This window comes from Pteropus alecto, unplaced genomic scaffold, assembly GCF_000325575.1.
Source record: "Pteropus alecto unplaced genomic scaffold, ASM32557v1 scaffold7, whole genome shotgun sequence".
NCBI lineage: Eukaryota > Metazoa > Chordata > Mammalia > Chiroptera > Pteropodidae > Pteropus > Pteropus alecto.
The window spans coordinates 30,055,408-30,069,333 of NW_006494614.1; the positions used below are offsets into that span (position 1 = coordinate 30,055,408).

General features: G+C 37.8%; 1 protein-coding gene across 1 annotated transcript; it reads right to left on the reverse strand.

Annotated features, from left to right (window-relative positions):
- Positions 1–2,195: 2,195 nt before the first annotated feature.
- Positions 2,196–13,920, reverse strand: BAG2 (BCL2 associated athanogene 2). Its single transcript, XM_006926416.2, has 3 exons — positions 13,732–13,920; positions 5,820–5,929; positions 2,196–3,596 (listed from the first exon to the last, which is right to left on the reverse strand). Exons 1-3 carry the CDS (start codon positions 13,842–13,844, stop codon positions 3,184–3,186), a joined length of 636 nt encoding a protein of 211 aa, XP_006926478.1. The 5' UTR covers positions 13,845–13,920; the 3' UTR covers positions 2,196–3,183.
- Between the last annotated feature and the right edge of the window lie 6 nt (positions 13,921–13,926).

The following is a 13,926-nucleotide window of genomic DNA, read 5'->3' on the forward strand; positions in this document are numbered from 1 at the left end:
TTGTGCCCCGCTTAACCTGTTTTGGTCCCCCTTGAAATACGGCGTATTAAAGCTGGGCTGTATACTGTAATTGGCCCTCACCAAATGTGTGACTGTCACAGTGATTCAAATGCCCACTATATGCAAAGGAAGCATATTTGCTACAATATTTACTGGTCTGAGGTGAATGATTAAAAGATTTGTGTGGTCCCGTTCAAGTTGTTTACTCTTAGTTCATGACTAAAAACTTAACATGGTTATGTCCCTAAGCAGAAAGTCCATTTCATTTTGCTTGTTTGTTGTGAACAGACACAAAAAGTTCAAGTTTACTGCTGTGCTTGTTGTCTTGCCTTTTCCAAAATTCTCAGCTTTTACTTTCCATTTTTTTTGAATAATTGTAAAACCCAGCTTTCAAAAAGCATGATCACATATATGTACTCCAGAAGTATTAGCTTTATCACAATCAACATTTGAAAGGGACAAATGCATAGATGTTTCCTAGTTAAAAATCACTGTGTGTTACTTTCATTGGTCAGATCCTGACTCTGCTACTTTCAGTGGTTGTTCAGTTCTCTCATGCTTTCCAATTTTAAAATGTTGAAGCAAAGTTCTCTATCACCTCTTCAGGATGAATTCTGAGCATTCTGAATCAGGGTACTAGACTGAGCTCCAATACAAAAGACCATGCCTGCATTTATTGTATCCCTCTGCAAAATACCTCACTTGGCTAATGTTTTACTAAAGGGTGTACTCCCTTCATAAAGAATACATTGTGAATGGGGTGCCCCCTAGAGGATGCAGTACTGGTACTGGGAGGGAAGCACAGTGGGAAGCCACCACCAGTTCCCGTTTATTACTATTCTTATCCATCTGAAAACTTTAGGGATTTTTCTTCTTCAATGTCAGGAATTCCTACATTAGAATAATACTAGGAGGGACAATTCTACATTTGTCAAATTTTTAATAAGGCAGCAGTGTCACTCTGTCCTCAGTTGATGAACATGGAGTGCTCTTCTGTTAGCTCTTCTGCAGGTCCTGCTAGCTTTGCACTAGAAGAGCCAGGGTGGGGATGGGAACACTACTGGGTAGCCATGCTCATGAGATGGCAAAAGCGTTGCCCTAAAATTTTACACTACATTCTAGAAATGGTATGAAATCGGGATAGGGTTGTTAGGGAATGTAATGTATCAAGAAAACATATACTCTGAATTCCCTTACGATCCCACTCTATTACTTCTATAAAAGACAACCTAAATGAGGGTAAAAATGTGACGCTTGGGGGTTCATCATTTGAAGAAAAATTACACTTTGTTCTTAAATTTTCAGTTCTTAAAAATTACACTTCAGTTCTTAGAATCAACACATTGAGGTCACTGCCCCTTGAATGCGGCTGTAGCTGGAAAGAAGTACAGAGGGCTGGAGGCTGGCAGACCAGGAACTGAAACAGCTTGGATATTACAGATCACAGCTACAGAAGTCTGATAGGGAATGGCCTCCAGTAAACTCCAGTGAAAAAATGAGACAAACAATGCAAAAGAATACAAAGGTTGAGGAGGTAGAGTCGGAATAGTTTGTGGTAGGAAAAGTCCTGATGCAGTGTAAATGGAAGGGGATAGTATTTCCCTGAGTAGAAGGGATCTGCAGATACTGACTCCTTGAGAACATGAGGAAAACTTGGTTGTCTGTTTAATTTTCAAAAAGCCAATAAAAAGATGGCACAAAAAATCCTTATCTGACAGTGAATCTGATGACGATAAAACAGAATCTGTTGACAAATCAAGAGCCTTTGCCAATGTTATCAATGAGAATCAGTGTTTCCCATGAATGACTTGGGGCTGGTAAAGCAACCATGAATGTCCTTAGATTGTAATTGCTTTTTATGATAGAGTAATTAGGCATTTTGTCCAGAAAACAAAGTTCCATACTGCATTTAGAAATATACATATAAATATATAAAACCAACCTGGATCTTAAATTTTTTTCCAGTGTAAAAGAATAATAAAAACTGAGTTTGATATATTCATTTGCAGTAGTATTTGGGAAAATTGAGGGTTTTGTGTATCAATAACTAATAATAAATAAAAGTACTCTATAGTTGCTTCATTTATCACAGATAAAAGAATCAAGACATTAGTCAACCTTATTGGTAAACAAAACACAAACTAAAAGTGTTTCATATCTGATGTTAGAAAAAATAAAGCTCAATGCTGGAAAGCTTTCAGTGAAATAGCTACATTTTAATTATTGAAGACAACTCATACAAAAAAAAACGTAAATATGTCAGGACATGAAAATGTATATACCCTTGACCCAGTAAATTTCACTGCTGAGAATTTATACAAAGAAAATCAAAAAAGAAAGAAAAAGCTCTATGTACATAAATGGTACATATGCAGTAATAGCAACAAATTGGAAACCTAAGTGTCCAGTAGGGGGAATGGGTAAGTAAGAGATTTTTAAGTTGACAATTAAGCACACTTTATAGCAGCATTTAATTTTTTTTTTTTTTTTAAAAAGGCAAGTTACAACATATTTACATAATGATTAAAATTTTAGAGAAATGATGCATCTGGAAAAAGATATGTAGTTGACAGTGGTAAAATCAGACGTGAATTTTGTCATGTTTTCATGTATATGAAGAAATATAGTATGAGATGCATAAATCTTTTAAGTTCAGGTAATTTGATACAGATGTCTTAAACTGCTGAATGAGAAGATGTTGAGAAAGGTTCTTATCGTATGATTCCTTTTATTCCTCTAAGCACACTGCTTAGCCAGCACTAGATGTGAAGTGTGTGCTGCTGCTTAAGGTAAAGAATTTCTGGTCAACCACATGCCCCACATGCCCACGTGTCTCCACACCAGACAAAGCCCAGGAAAGAACAGTGATACTTTTTTTACCCCCTAGCTGAGCACGCACTTGCCCCTACATACAAAGTATTCATCCACAGAATAGTAAAAAACATGTAGATTAGGTGCTAGATCCTAGTACAAGACAAGAATTCAATCTAAAAATCTCTAGAAAGATAAAATATTTCTACTTTTGTTATACACAAAACTGATGACACTGGAATATTTTCATCATCTGAAACAACTTTCAGTATCAAATGAGTGGTTACGCCTAACATAAAGAACTAGTTATCACCTAAAATAGTATTTTATCATTTTTATGCCATTATTTCTAAGTGCTCTCAGGTTTGAAAACTAATTAAATCTGCTTTCAGCATTTTGTTGCAGAGTTTTGCAACCAGCTCCTTTAGAATGCTCTAACAGCTTGATGGCCTTGTCAGAATTTTCAATATTTCTAAGCAGAGTCTCTAATCTTCTCTTAATTTTCTTCTGATCTTCCAATGCACAGCCAATTACTATGGATTGAAACTTCTGATCAACTGGCCCAGGTGGCACCTCAGACGAGCATGCACTGTAGAGCGACATTAGGTGACTCCTGGCATTTCCCACATCATCCAGAAACTTACTGACCACCTCATCAATAATCCTGGTGGCATGCTCTAGGGACTCTTGCTGCTGAGGGTTTCTAATAGTTTCTACTGAAACTTCAACAGTGAGGGTTCGTCCCATCAAACGGTTTGCAGTTATATTTAATTCTTCTCTTTCTCCTAAACATAAAAAGTTTGAAATATCAATCAATATGATACATAAACTTACCTATGTTGAAGGGGTTCAGAACAGGCCTCTCCAAGATGTGCCACTCTGGCATGTGAATTATTTTGAGCTGAAGGCGATTTAGAACTGTGCGCTCACAAAAACTTTTGTCTCTCCCTTAAAGAATTTAAGTTAGGGGTCTTGCTTATAACAAGAGTGGTTACCAGAGAAGCTTTTTAAGACCTATCCATAGGGCAGAGCAAACTTCGAATTACTGAACATCCGCTCTTATCCTACAAATCTCCCTCCTCGAGGCCCTCTGAAGCCCCAGGTGCCTTACCTCATTCCTTAGCTCACATTGTCACATATACCTCATTTTTCCAATCTGCTTCTACCTTTCTTTCAAGTATGTGGGGTTACCACATGTACGTGTGTAATTAAATTTGGTTATTTTCCTCATTAATCTGTCTCATGTCAATTTAATTATTAGACCAGCCGAAAGAATCTAGAAAGGTAGAGAAAATTCCTTCCCTAACAGTGTCAAGAACACTAAGGTATTCATTTGTGGCTAAGTCTGTTTTCTGTAATCACCCCTGCTATGCATTTTTTAAGGGTAAGAGTTAAAACTATAGCATATGAAATGAACTGATGAAATGTACTGGATTACAGAGAGGCTGTAGAATACTTTTCCCTGAAAGTCTTCATACATGGGAGACCAGATGACTTCCTTAGTTGTAAGTTTGCAAAAGTTTGTGCAGTTATGCATAATTAACACAGAGTGAGCAGTGAGCATAACCAGAGTTCTGTGCTGCTTAGATGTTCTGGATCTCTCTATAAGGATGCGCATGTGGGGAGGAAAAATAATTTTCCCTCTATCTGAGTTCTTATCTGAGAACCCTTGTAATAAGAGACAGATTAACAAGAAAAAAAAAACATTTATTAACATGTATTTCTCACATATATGTGAGAAACTGAGTAACTCCGAGATGGCCCAAACCACTGCCTTAAATACTATCTTCAGCTAAAGACAAAAGAAAGACGTTGGGGAGAGAGGGAAGCCAGTTACAGGAGGCTGCCAGGAAAAGCACAGTAAACAAGGGTAAGATTTACCATCCTCTTCCTGGTATAGAGAGGGAGACACGCAAATGTAAATTTATAAATGTAATACCCTTACAAAAAAGTAACTTCTGCTCTGTTTTCAGAGCTGCTCCTGTGTCTGCAGTTTCTCAAAAATAATCAGCCCAAAACGATCCTTATGCCAGAGAGGGATATTTTGGGGTGGCATATTCTGCATGTTCATCAGACTACAATGCCCCCAATTTTGGCTGAGAAAACATAGTCATGATAGTGGAAGAAAAACTGGCCTCGAAAATTAGGCATTGACTTCACTCCCTCCAAACAAATTTAAGATGGCCAGTGCTCTAAGTCTTGACCAGCACTAAAAGGCAATGATGGGGAAAAGGGCTCTGTCAACATTTCATTATTTATTTACATGAACAATTCAGCAATCTATTTGTTCTGTTCTGCAACCTCCTTCCTAATTTATCTTTGGCCAGGATGGTGAAGAGACAGACTAGATCTTGACCCCATGTAACAGTTTGGGTGTGGAGTTAGACTGCACACTTACCACACCAGCTACCTGGCCCACTAGTTTGTCCTATAATGCACCAAAGCAGCTAAATTAAAAAGTCCACTGCCAATGAAAGAAAATCACATGACCTGTTCCTCCATAGGCAGTCTTGCTTTTTGCAAGAAAATGATAGCACATTTTTCCATTAATGGGGTTTTACTGGGTCTATAATTTATTTTCTCTGCATTTTTTCCCCTTCATCTAAGTTACACATCAATTCATCTCTTGTCTTTACTTCTCTGCTTCCAATCTCTCACCTTTTCCCTCTGCTTTTACATCTTCTACATTCTAGGAACTTCTAAAGAACTGAGGTTAGAATGTGAACCTGAGGTCAAATGCTTGGTCTTATTGCTTGGGGTCAGCTCTTCTGCCAAAGTAGCTTGAAGGCCTTTTTCTATCACTTCCAGCCCCGACCTCGGCATGGAGTACAATCTCTGGGTCAGTGGCTCTTGTAATAAACTGACAGCTGCAGCTTCTGCCTGCTGCCAACATTAACGGCTAAAACTTAGCGTACTCATACCACAAGTCAAGGAAAAATTGCGCCACACTTATAAACCCCTTAAAGGAGCATAAATGGGAAGTCCCCATCTGTGGAAACAGCTCTCACCGTCGCTGATCTGCCTCATGTCTTGGCTATTTTGGATACTGTGAATCATTTCCAGGAGGATTTCTTTCTCTTGCTCGACAGCAGTTGCTGCTTCTCTCAAAGCTTCCACCCTATATAAATTGGGAAAACACGATAGTTACTATATGGAAAATTAGTTTTCCTCATCTTCCTATCAGTCCATCCAACTCAGGTTTAAAAGATCATTAGTAAAACTTTTCAAGAAGTCTTTATTCCTTTTTATTTTGTATTCTTCCATTTTTCTATTCTTTTTAATCCACTTAACCAGCTCCCATTTTCCTCTCGGCTCATAGGGCAATTATTCTATTTACTGTTTGTTTGTTCTTTCAAAGTATGTATTTGTATATTCATCTATTTTCAATTTTTTTATATTTCACTTTGTTTCTTTTTTCACTTAGCATTATTTTATTAAGAACCATGCATGTTCCTATGTGTGCATCTAATCAGTAGCTCCTAATTGGTGCCTAAGACTCCACATGTATACCCACCTGAGTTGACCTCCACTATTCTCCCAGTGGAGACATTCACCTTGTCCCCCAGCTATTCATCACCACAAATAACACTTCAATGAACACACGTCCCCTTACGGACCTGAATGAGAATCTCTGCAGGATATATCTCAGGGCAGAAGTAGTATGACACAGAGTATGTGGACCCTCAATTTGACTCAGTACTAGGATTTCTCTCTAGAATGGCCATACCAGGCCATACTCCTGGAAGCAAAGCATAGGAGTCCCTGTGTCCCCACATTCCTACCAATACTCAGCATGTTCCAATTTTCTAACTACTTGTTGCCAGTCTAATGAGTGTACAGTGATATGTCAGTACTTAATTTGCAATTATTTTATTAATTTGAACATCTCTGTATCCTTGTTAGCTTGTTCATATAGCTTGTCCAATAGCTTTTGCCTATTTTGTTTTTTCTTTTTAAACGGGTTACTGCCCTTTTGTTGATTTGCATACTCAAGGTACGAATCCCTTGTTGGTTACAGACAATGCAACCATCTTCTCCCATCCTATCATATATAAACTTTGGGATGCCCTTCACTGAACAGAGATCCTTATTTTGAAGTGATCAAATTCATCTTTCCTTGGTTTAGTTTGCTTTATGGCTTTATGCTTTATGAAATTTTGTTTCAGGGTTTTACCCATCCCTAGGTCATTATTTGCCTACACGTCCTCTTAACTCTATAATGTTTTACCTTTCTCATATTTACATCTTAATCCATCTAGAATCCACCCTTATATGTAGTTAGGTAAGGATTTTATTTTTCTCCAAATAATGAATATTTTCCCTAGCATTATCCACCAAAACTCTATCTTTCCCCCAATGATTTGTAGATTGTCTACCTCTGAAATCTCTATTCCTTCCATTTATTTGAATGTTCTTAAACCAACACCCACTTTAAAACAATAGCACCAGCCTTGTAACATTGCCTTAATATTCAGTAGGAACGGCCCTCTAATCATCTTTAAAGATAACTTAGCTATTTAGACTTTTATTCCTCCATATAAACGCTAGAGTAAGTTTTGGGGGTTTTCAAAACACTGGAGTAAATGTGACATCTTTATAATACTGTCATTCCATGCAAGGGCATGATATGCCTCCATTTATTCAGATCCTCTTCTGTATTTATCAGAGTTTTGAAGTGTGCTCTAGATACTTCGTGGATATTGTTGCCATTTTGAACAATATATTTTAATGATATTTTCCAGGTGGTTATTGCTGGTTAGAGAAATGCTGTTTTTCTAGGTTTATCTTGTAACTAGCAACCATGATTTACACTTACATGGTTTGCCTTTTGAATTCTATTGGTTCTTCTAGATTGATGATCATAAAATGATAGTTGTTATCTTTTCTTTTTCAATGCTATTAGCTCCAATTTTTCTTTCTTTATAGGACTGACTAAAGTCCTCTGGTCCTATATCATACAATAGTGGTAAGAGAAGGCACCTCTGTCTTTTCCCGAATTTAAAGGGAATGCCTCTGTAAGTTTTTGGTATAAAGCCCTGATCAAACTATAGAAGTCATACCTTCCCCAACTCCCCCAACTCTACACATTCATGTAGTTATTACACATACACATGAACATACACCCAGTCACTAAGGAACTAGGCTGTGGAATCCTGAGAGAAGAAGAAAAAAAAATCCTGTATATTTAAAGTGTTCTGTTTCCAAGGCACTCTCTTGCTATATATTACACCACAACTAAATAAATTGACAACTTTTCCAAAATAAATAGTGACAGACCTATCCCCAGTATTCAGATGGTCTTAGAAACACAACATCATAGAAGATCTAATCCTGATTGCTGCCTTAAGTGGGCACAAAAGGAACAACTTCACCAATGTGTTAGCACGTGTCCATTCCACATAAGGATCCTCCCTCCTCACCCCAACCACACATATATGCCTCTTCTCCAACAGTCACCCACCTGTTATACCCCAAAATAGCAATGATAGGCAGTAAAGTCACAGGGTCTCTTTATTCATCAAGATACTAAATATATGTTGCAACCACTCTGTTTATAAGAGCCAGTAAAAGCAAAGAGCTGGTAAGAATCTAATGTGACAAATTTGGCTAGAAAACACAATAAAAAATAATAGTCTATATAAGGATAATAATACAGTATCAGGCCCTTTTCCAGGACCATTCATTATGTACTTAAACATTTTACATAAGGAAACTCTCCAACAGATAAAATAGGGCCCAGTACATACGAAAGAGATTGAGTTGGTACTAATATTAATATTTATGCTAAAAACATAAACCAGGACTCGTATTTAAATGACACAGATGAACCATGTAACTGGTAAATGAGAAGATGCTGAAAGAAGAGATTAATTTTTCAACACTTGAGTTTGTATTCCAATGTAAGATGATAAAGAACTGAATGTTATTCTAAAAAGGAAGTCTTCCTTTACAACAATGTTACAACAGTAAGTTCATGGAGTTGTTAACAACAACAACAACAACAAAAAATGGTTTAAAAAGACACTAGGAAAAATGTAACCGGTCATATTAAGAAGTATTTTGTCATTAAATGAGACCAAATACAGAGGAAACTAGATGAAACTTTTACATTTTTTTTCCACGAGGCTAGAAATTGATAGGGCATTTTCCCTGTGAAAAACAGATTTCATCTTCTACAGAACTTCTTACATATGTTAATAGTATACCTTTTTCATATAGCAAAAGTAAAGTGTCATTCCTCAGAACCAAAGTTTTGTTTTGTTTTGTTTTGGCATTCTTGACTTTTCATTTGCTATTCCCTCTTCTGCAACACTCTTTATCCCTGACTCTTGTCTACTAAGTGATCTTTTTTCAAAACCCAATCCTGTTGGCAGGAACTGTTTCCTTAACAACTTCCCCCTCCTCTCCCTTGAGGCAATCAATGTCTCCCTTGGCACTGTACTCACGTCTAGTGTATGGACTACACCGTATTTAAAAAAAAAAAAAAAATTATTAAAGCTGAACCTAGATCTCTATTCAGCTTGTTTAAGTAGTGTCAATACTGTTTACCAGCTATTGGTATCCTTAAATTTAACTCATATATAATCTTTTCATCTATAACCTTTCCATTAATTCTAGAAAATTCTTAGCCATTTTATCTTCAAATATTCCCTGTCCTCCATTCCATTATTTTTTCTGGAACTCTGGATAGACAAGTGTTGGACCATCTCACTTTATCCTTCACGTTTTTTAACACAATTTGACAACACTTCCCTTGGCGGACAGGAGCAGTTCTGTTTTCACTAACAGATCCTGGAAGCAGTTACAAGTCCAAATTGGGAAAGAACTTATCCTCACATCAACGCTGGCCCGGGCTATGCTCCTAGAAAACTCTCTCCATGAAATCACAACCAAACTGGCTTTTACAAAAATAAATCGTAGTCAGAATATTCCTATGAGGACAAAATTGAAGCACACTCATCCTCAGCTAGTCTTCAGGTCTTCGGCACCTCACAGATCTCTGCAGCCTAGCTCCCAAGAGAGACTGAAGAGAGACCCAACAGCAATTTCACCAGATTGTGGCTACTACTTCTTCAGTTAATATAGTGTACAGTGGAAACTGAAATGTCTTTTCAGTCAGGCTGTTCAAACTAGTGCCATCACTCATTAGCTGTATGACCTTAAACAGTTGCTTAAACTCCCCTCGCCTCAGTGTTCCTTATCTATGAAACAGGGATAACGAGATGGTGGCTGTGACTGAATGAAGTAAAACATGTAAAAAATTTAACACAGTGACTGACAACATCTAAAAAAATTACCTATGTTAATATGTATATTGAGCCCAGAACTGGTACAGGCAAACATTAGCTTCATGTATTTATTATGTATATACCATTATGAACTCCGACTTATAAATAACAAGAACCTGTGATTTCATAAAAAGGAGGAGAACTGGCAAATGCTCATATCATGGATTTATTTGAAAGAAATAATTTCTAAAACAGGTTCTTAAAGTCATACTCCTGTCTCTTATTCAGTACTCTTGTATCAGAAGACAACAACAATGATCACCTGTATTTTAGGCAATGTAAGATTTCAAAGGGTTTTCCTAATCATAACCAAAATATTAAATTATATTCACTACTGAGACACATTGGTGTAAAAGTGGGGCTGATGTTTAGTTAGTATTGGCAGCTACTTATCAGTAGTATGGCCTTAGGCAAGCCACCTGGTCCCTTAGAACCTCAGTTCCCACATTTCTAAAAGAGATAATATCTGCCTTCCTCCTACCTCAAATGACAATGTTTATGAAAAGTGTTCTTTTAAATTATAGGCTGTTATACTATATTAATTATGATACCATCTTGTTTTATGACTCCTGGGACATTGGCACACCCTAAGAAACTTTAAACAACGGGAAACTTTCAGCCAGACAAATGATCCATATCACCCACCTGTCTCAACTCTTTATTCCCTGGCTGCTACGTAAGCCATTGCAAATGGCTGATAAGAGTGGAAGGAGCCACAATAAGATCAGTTTGGGGAAATTTGTGAACAGCCAATCTCTCATGCTGTCATTTGCCCCTGTACCATTCTCCACATCCTGTATCTCCACAATCCACATTCATTACCATCCAGAGCCTTCTAGGAGCCATTCAATACCTGGCACAGAGCGGGTGTTCAATATTTATTGAATTAAACACCAATTTAAATGGAATTTTCACCTCTTTCAGTAAAATCATATATATGTCTATATACTAGTTCCACATTTTGAAATATGACACACTTAAGAAAATTTCGTAATAAAGTAGTAAGCTCTATAGCCAACCTTCCTGGGGTCTAGCTATGTGACCCTGAACAAGTCATTTAACTTCCTAAGCCTCATTTTTTCATCAGGAAAATGGAGGTAATAATAACTTCCAGAAAGGCATGGGCTTGGCATATAGTCAGTTCTCATTAAATGAATAATTGTTAGCATGAATTATTTATAAATTACAATAACTTTTTAAAAAAATAAAAATAAGCAAGGTGTCTTAAGCCACTGATGAATGCAAAAATCAGACACCATTTAGAATTGGTAATGAAAACCAGAAGATAAAGAAATCACCTTTTTAGGAGGAATCAAAAAAAGGAAGGCCAGTGTTATGGTAAAATGTGAGAAACAAATGGAATTTCTTTAACAGTTTGCAGAATGCTACCAAACATCTTAAAGCATTTTAAACATCATGTACACCAGTTCGACCTCCGGGTCATAGAGCATTTAGCATAATTCTGTTTTCAGTGTCACATGGAAAAAGTTTCTACCACAAATGACAAAATAAGAACTGGTGAGGAATTGAAAATGTAAGCGTCTAAGTAAAAACTCAACCTAATATACTGTTTTGTTAGTCGTCCTTAATATGAAATTAAACCATTAGAGCAAAATTATATATGAATGTTTTCTTTTAAAAATTGCTCTTCTAGGCATTATTCTAGTTTTTAACAGTGTAGTGCTCTGTGACCATGCCCATGTGGTTTCAAATAAACTTAAATGGACGAACATCGCATTTTTCTCTATTTTTACTTACCTTCTGAAACAGATCCTTAGTTTCCAGTCAATATTACTTTTTTTAAAGAAAGAAAGCTTACAACAGTCTAATATTACAAGAAAAGTCCTTAAAATGAACAACTGGACACATATTAATCAGTCTTTCCACCTCAGCTCAATGGCTAATTAAGTTATAAATTTAATCACTTGTATATAGTAATCATAATTCATTTATATTAATCAATATTAGAATATAATACCCCAAACCAGAGGCTTTTAGTGATCAGTATTTGACTGCTTTTATATCCCCCTCCCCCGCCTCCCCACACACACAGGCATTAATTCAAGTTTGAGGACAATGACTCAGCTTGAAGATGGGCAACACCCTCATTCCTTTAAGGAAAAAAAATCCTTAAAATCCTTTCTGTTTAAGGGAGCGAAACTCTTGAAATGGTTGAGAACGTGCCCTCAAAGTTCTAAAAACATGGGGAGATGTGTGAGTTACTTGTTATACTGCTATATAAAAAGAAATATTATTCTTCAGAGGGACATTAAATAGCTGAGGACACTGATCTCTAGAGGTTGATGTAAAAATGTTAGTGTTAAAAGTAATGAGGAAGCATTATTTTCCTCTCCTTCTGCTTGTCTCATTTTGAGCAGAACCCCAGAATGTGGTTTTGGCTCAGGTTTCTCTAACAGTTCCCATCCACGAAATCATTGTGGATGGAGTTCTCATATTCTGTCTCCTTTCTTGGGTTAGTAATAATAATAAATGCCTCATTTGCTAAGATACACTGTGGTTATTAATGCACTTCATTGGAAAAGAGACACTTCTTGTTTTGGTATATTTATCGAGGGAGGTAAAGACATAATGCAATGCTTCTTAAAATTTTTGGTTCATGTACTCCTTTGCTCACCCAGAACCTGGTGAAAATTATGGGAAAAAATTCTGTGTAGTGTCAGGGGATTGAGAGGGTGCCTTATAAAGATTTTTAACTGCACCTGGACACAATTTACACGGTGACTTCAGTGGCGCGAACGTTTACAGGAAGTACATAAAAGTTTTCGTACACTGCTAAAGGAAAAAATATTTCCAAAATTTCATATAATTTACAAATTCTATACAAGCCTACCACTATATTAATTACTTAATAAAATCGTAATCAGTTAAGATGGAAAAACTGTCACTACCTTATGCTTTCAGGCCAGTGACCAGCACTTTCAAGGTATCGTCAGTGTCTTCTATGGAAGGAGGTACACAAATATTGAGAGACTAACTAACGTTAGAGCTGAATACAGTACGCGGGGGTTAGGGGGAAAACAGAAGTTGCAGTGTCTTTATTCCACAAAGTACCCACCTACCGCTCAACCAGCAGCTCCTCATTTGTCCTACTCCTCTCTAGTCCTTGCTCTCAGGATTCCTGGATTTTTACATTTCTTCCTCTGAAGTGTTTTGGAGCAAAGAAACTGTCCATGAACACCTGGGACCGCTAAACTGCTACTTCTCTTAAAAGTGCATAATAGGAAAAGACCAAGTTAAAAACATTTGGGAAGACCATATAGCCGCACGCAGAAGCTTCTCGAAGTTCTGTTAGACTGGGAGTGTCACAGTCCCTAATCTCAAATGACGTCACTTAACTTTTATTTTCTGATTTTTCTCCTCTCTCAAACGCTCAGGTCTGTCAATGTGCATGTGGCCGCCAAGAGCGCGCTCACAGGTTTTGCTTAAGTCGAATGTGTTTCCTCTCGGGCAAGGAGAGAGAAAACCACCACGAAACACCAAACTGCACCATCTCCATCAGAAACAAGTCTCTAGCGAGCAGCTTACCTTGCTGCAGCCGGGGGGGGGGCTGTGCCCCCGCCGCCCCGCCGCGCGCGGCCTCAGCCCCGACCCCGACCCCGCCGCCGCTCACCTGAGCTCCAGCTGGTCCAGGCTCTCCAGCAGGCGGCTGGAGCGGTCGGCCATGGAGGACGAGCGGCAGAAGCGCCCCTCGTTGGCTTTCGCATTGATCTTCGCCTGAGCCATCTGAGCCTCTAAGGCGGGGCAGCCAAGAGGTCACCGGCCTCTCCGGCGGTGGGGACTGGAGGGCTCCCCCGGCCGCAGGCGT

Excerpts from the sequence above, each read along its gene's own strand:
- BAG2 (XM_006926416.2), bottom strand. The coding sequence starts at position 13,844 with ATGGCTCAGGCGAAGATCAATGCGAAAGCCAACGAGGGGCGCTTCTGC. Across the intron at positions 5,930-13,731 it reads CTGGACCAGCTGGAGCTCAG|GGTGGAAGCTTTGAGAGAAG; the intron begins GTGAGCGGCGGC and ends CAATTTATATAG. Across the intron at positions 3,597-5,819 it reads CATGAGGCAGATCAGCGACG|GAGAAAGAGAAGAATTAAAT; the intron begins GTGAGAGCTGTT and ends TTTTATGTTTAG.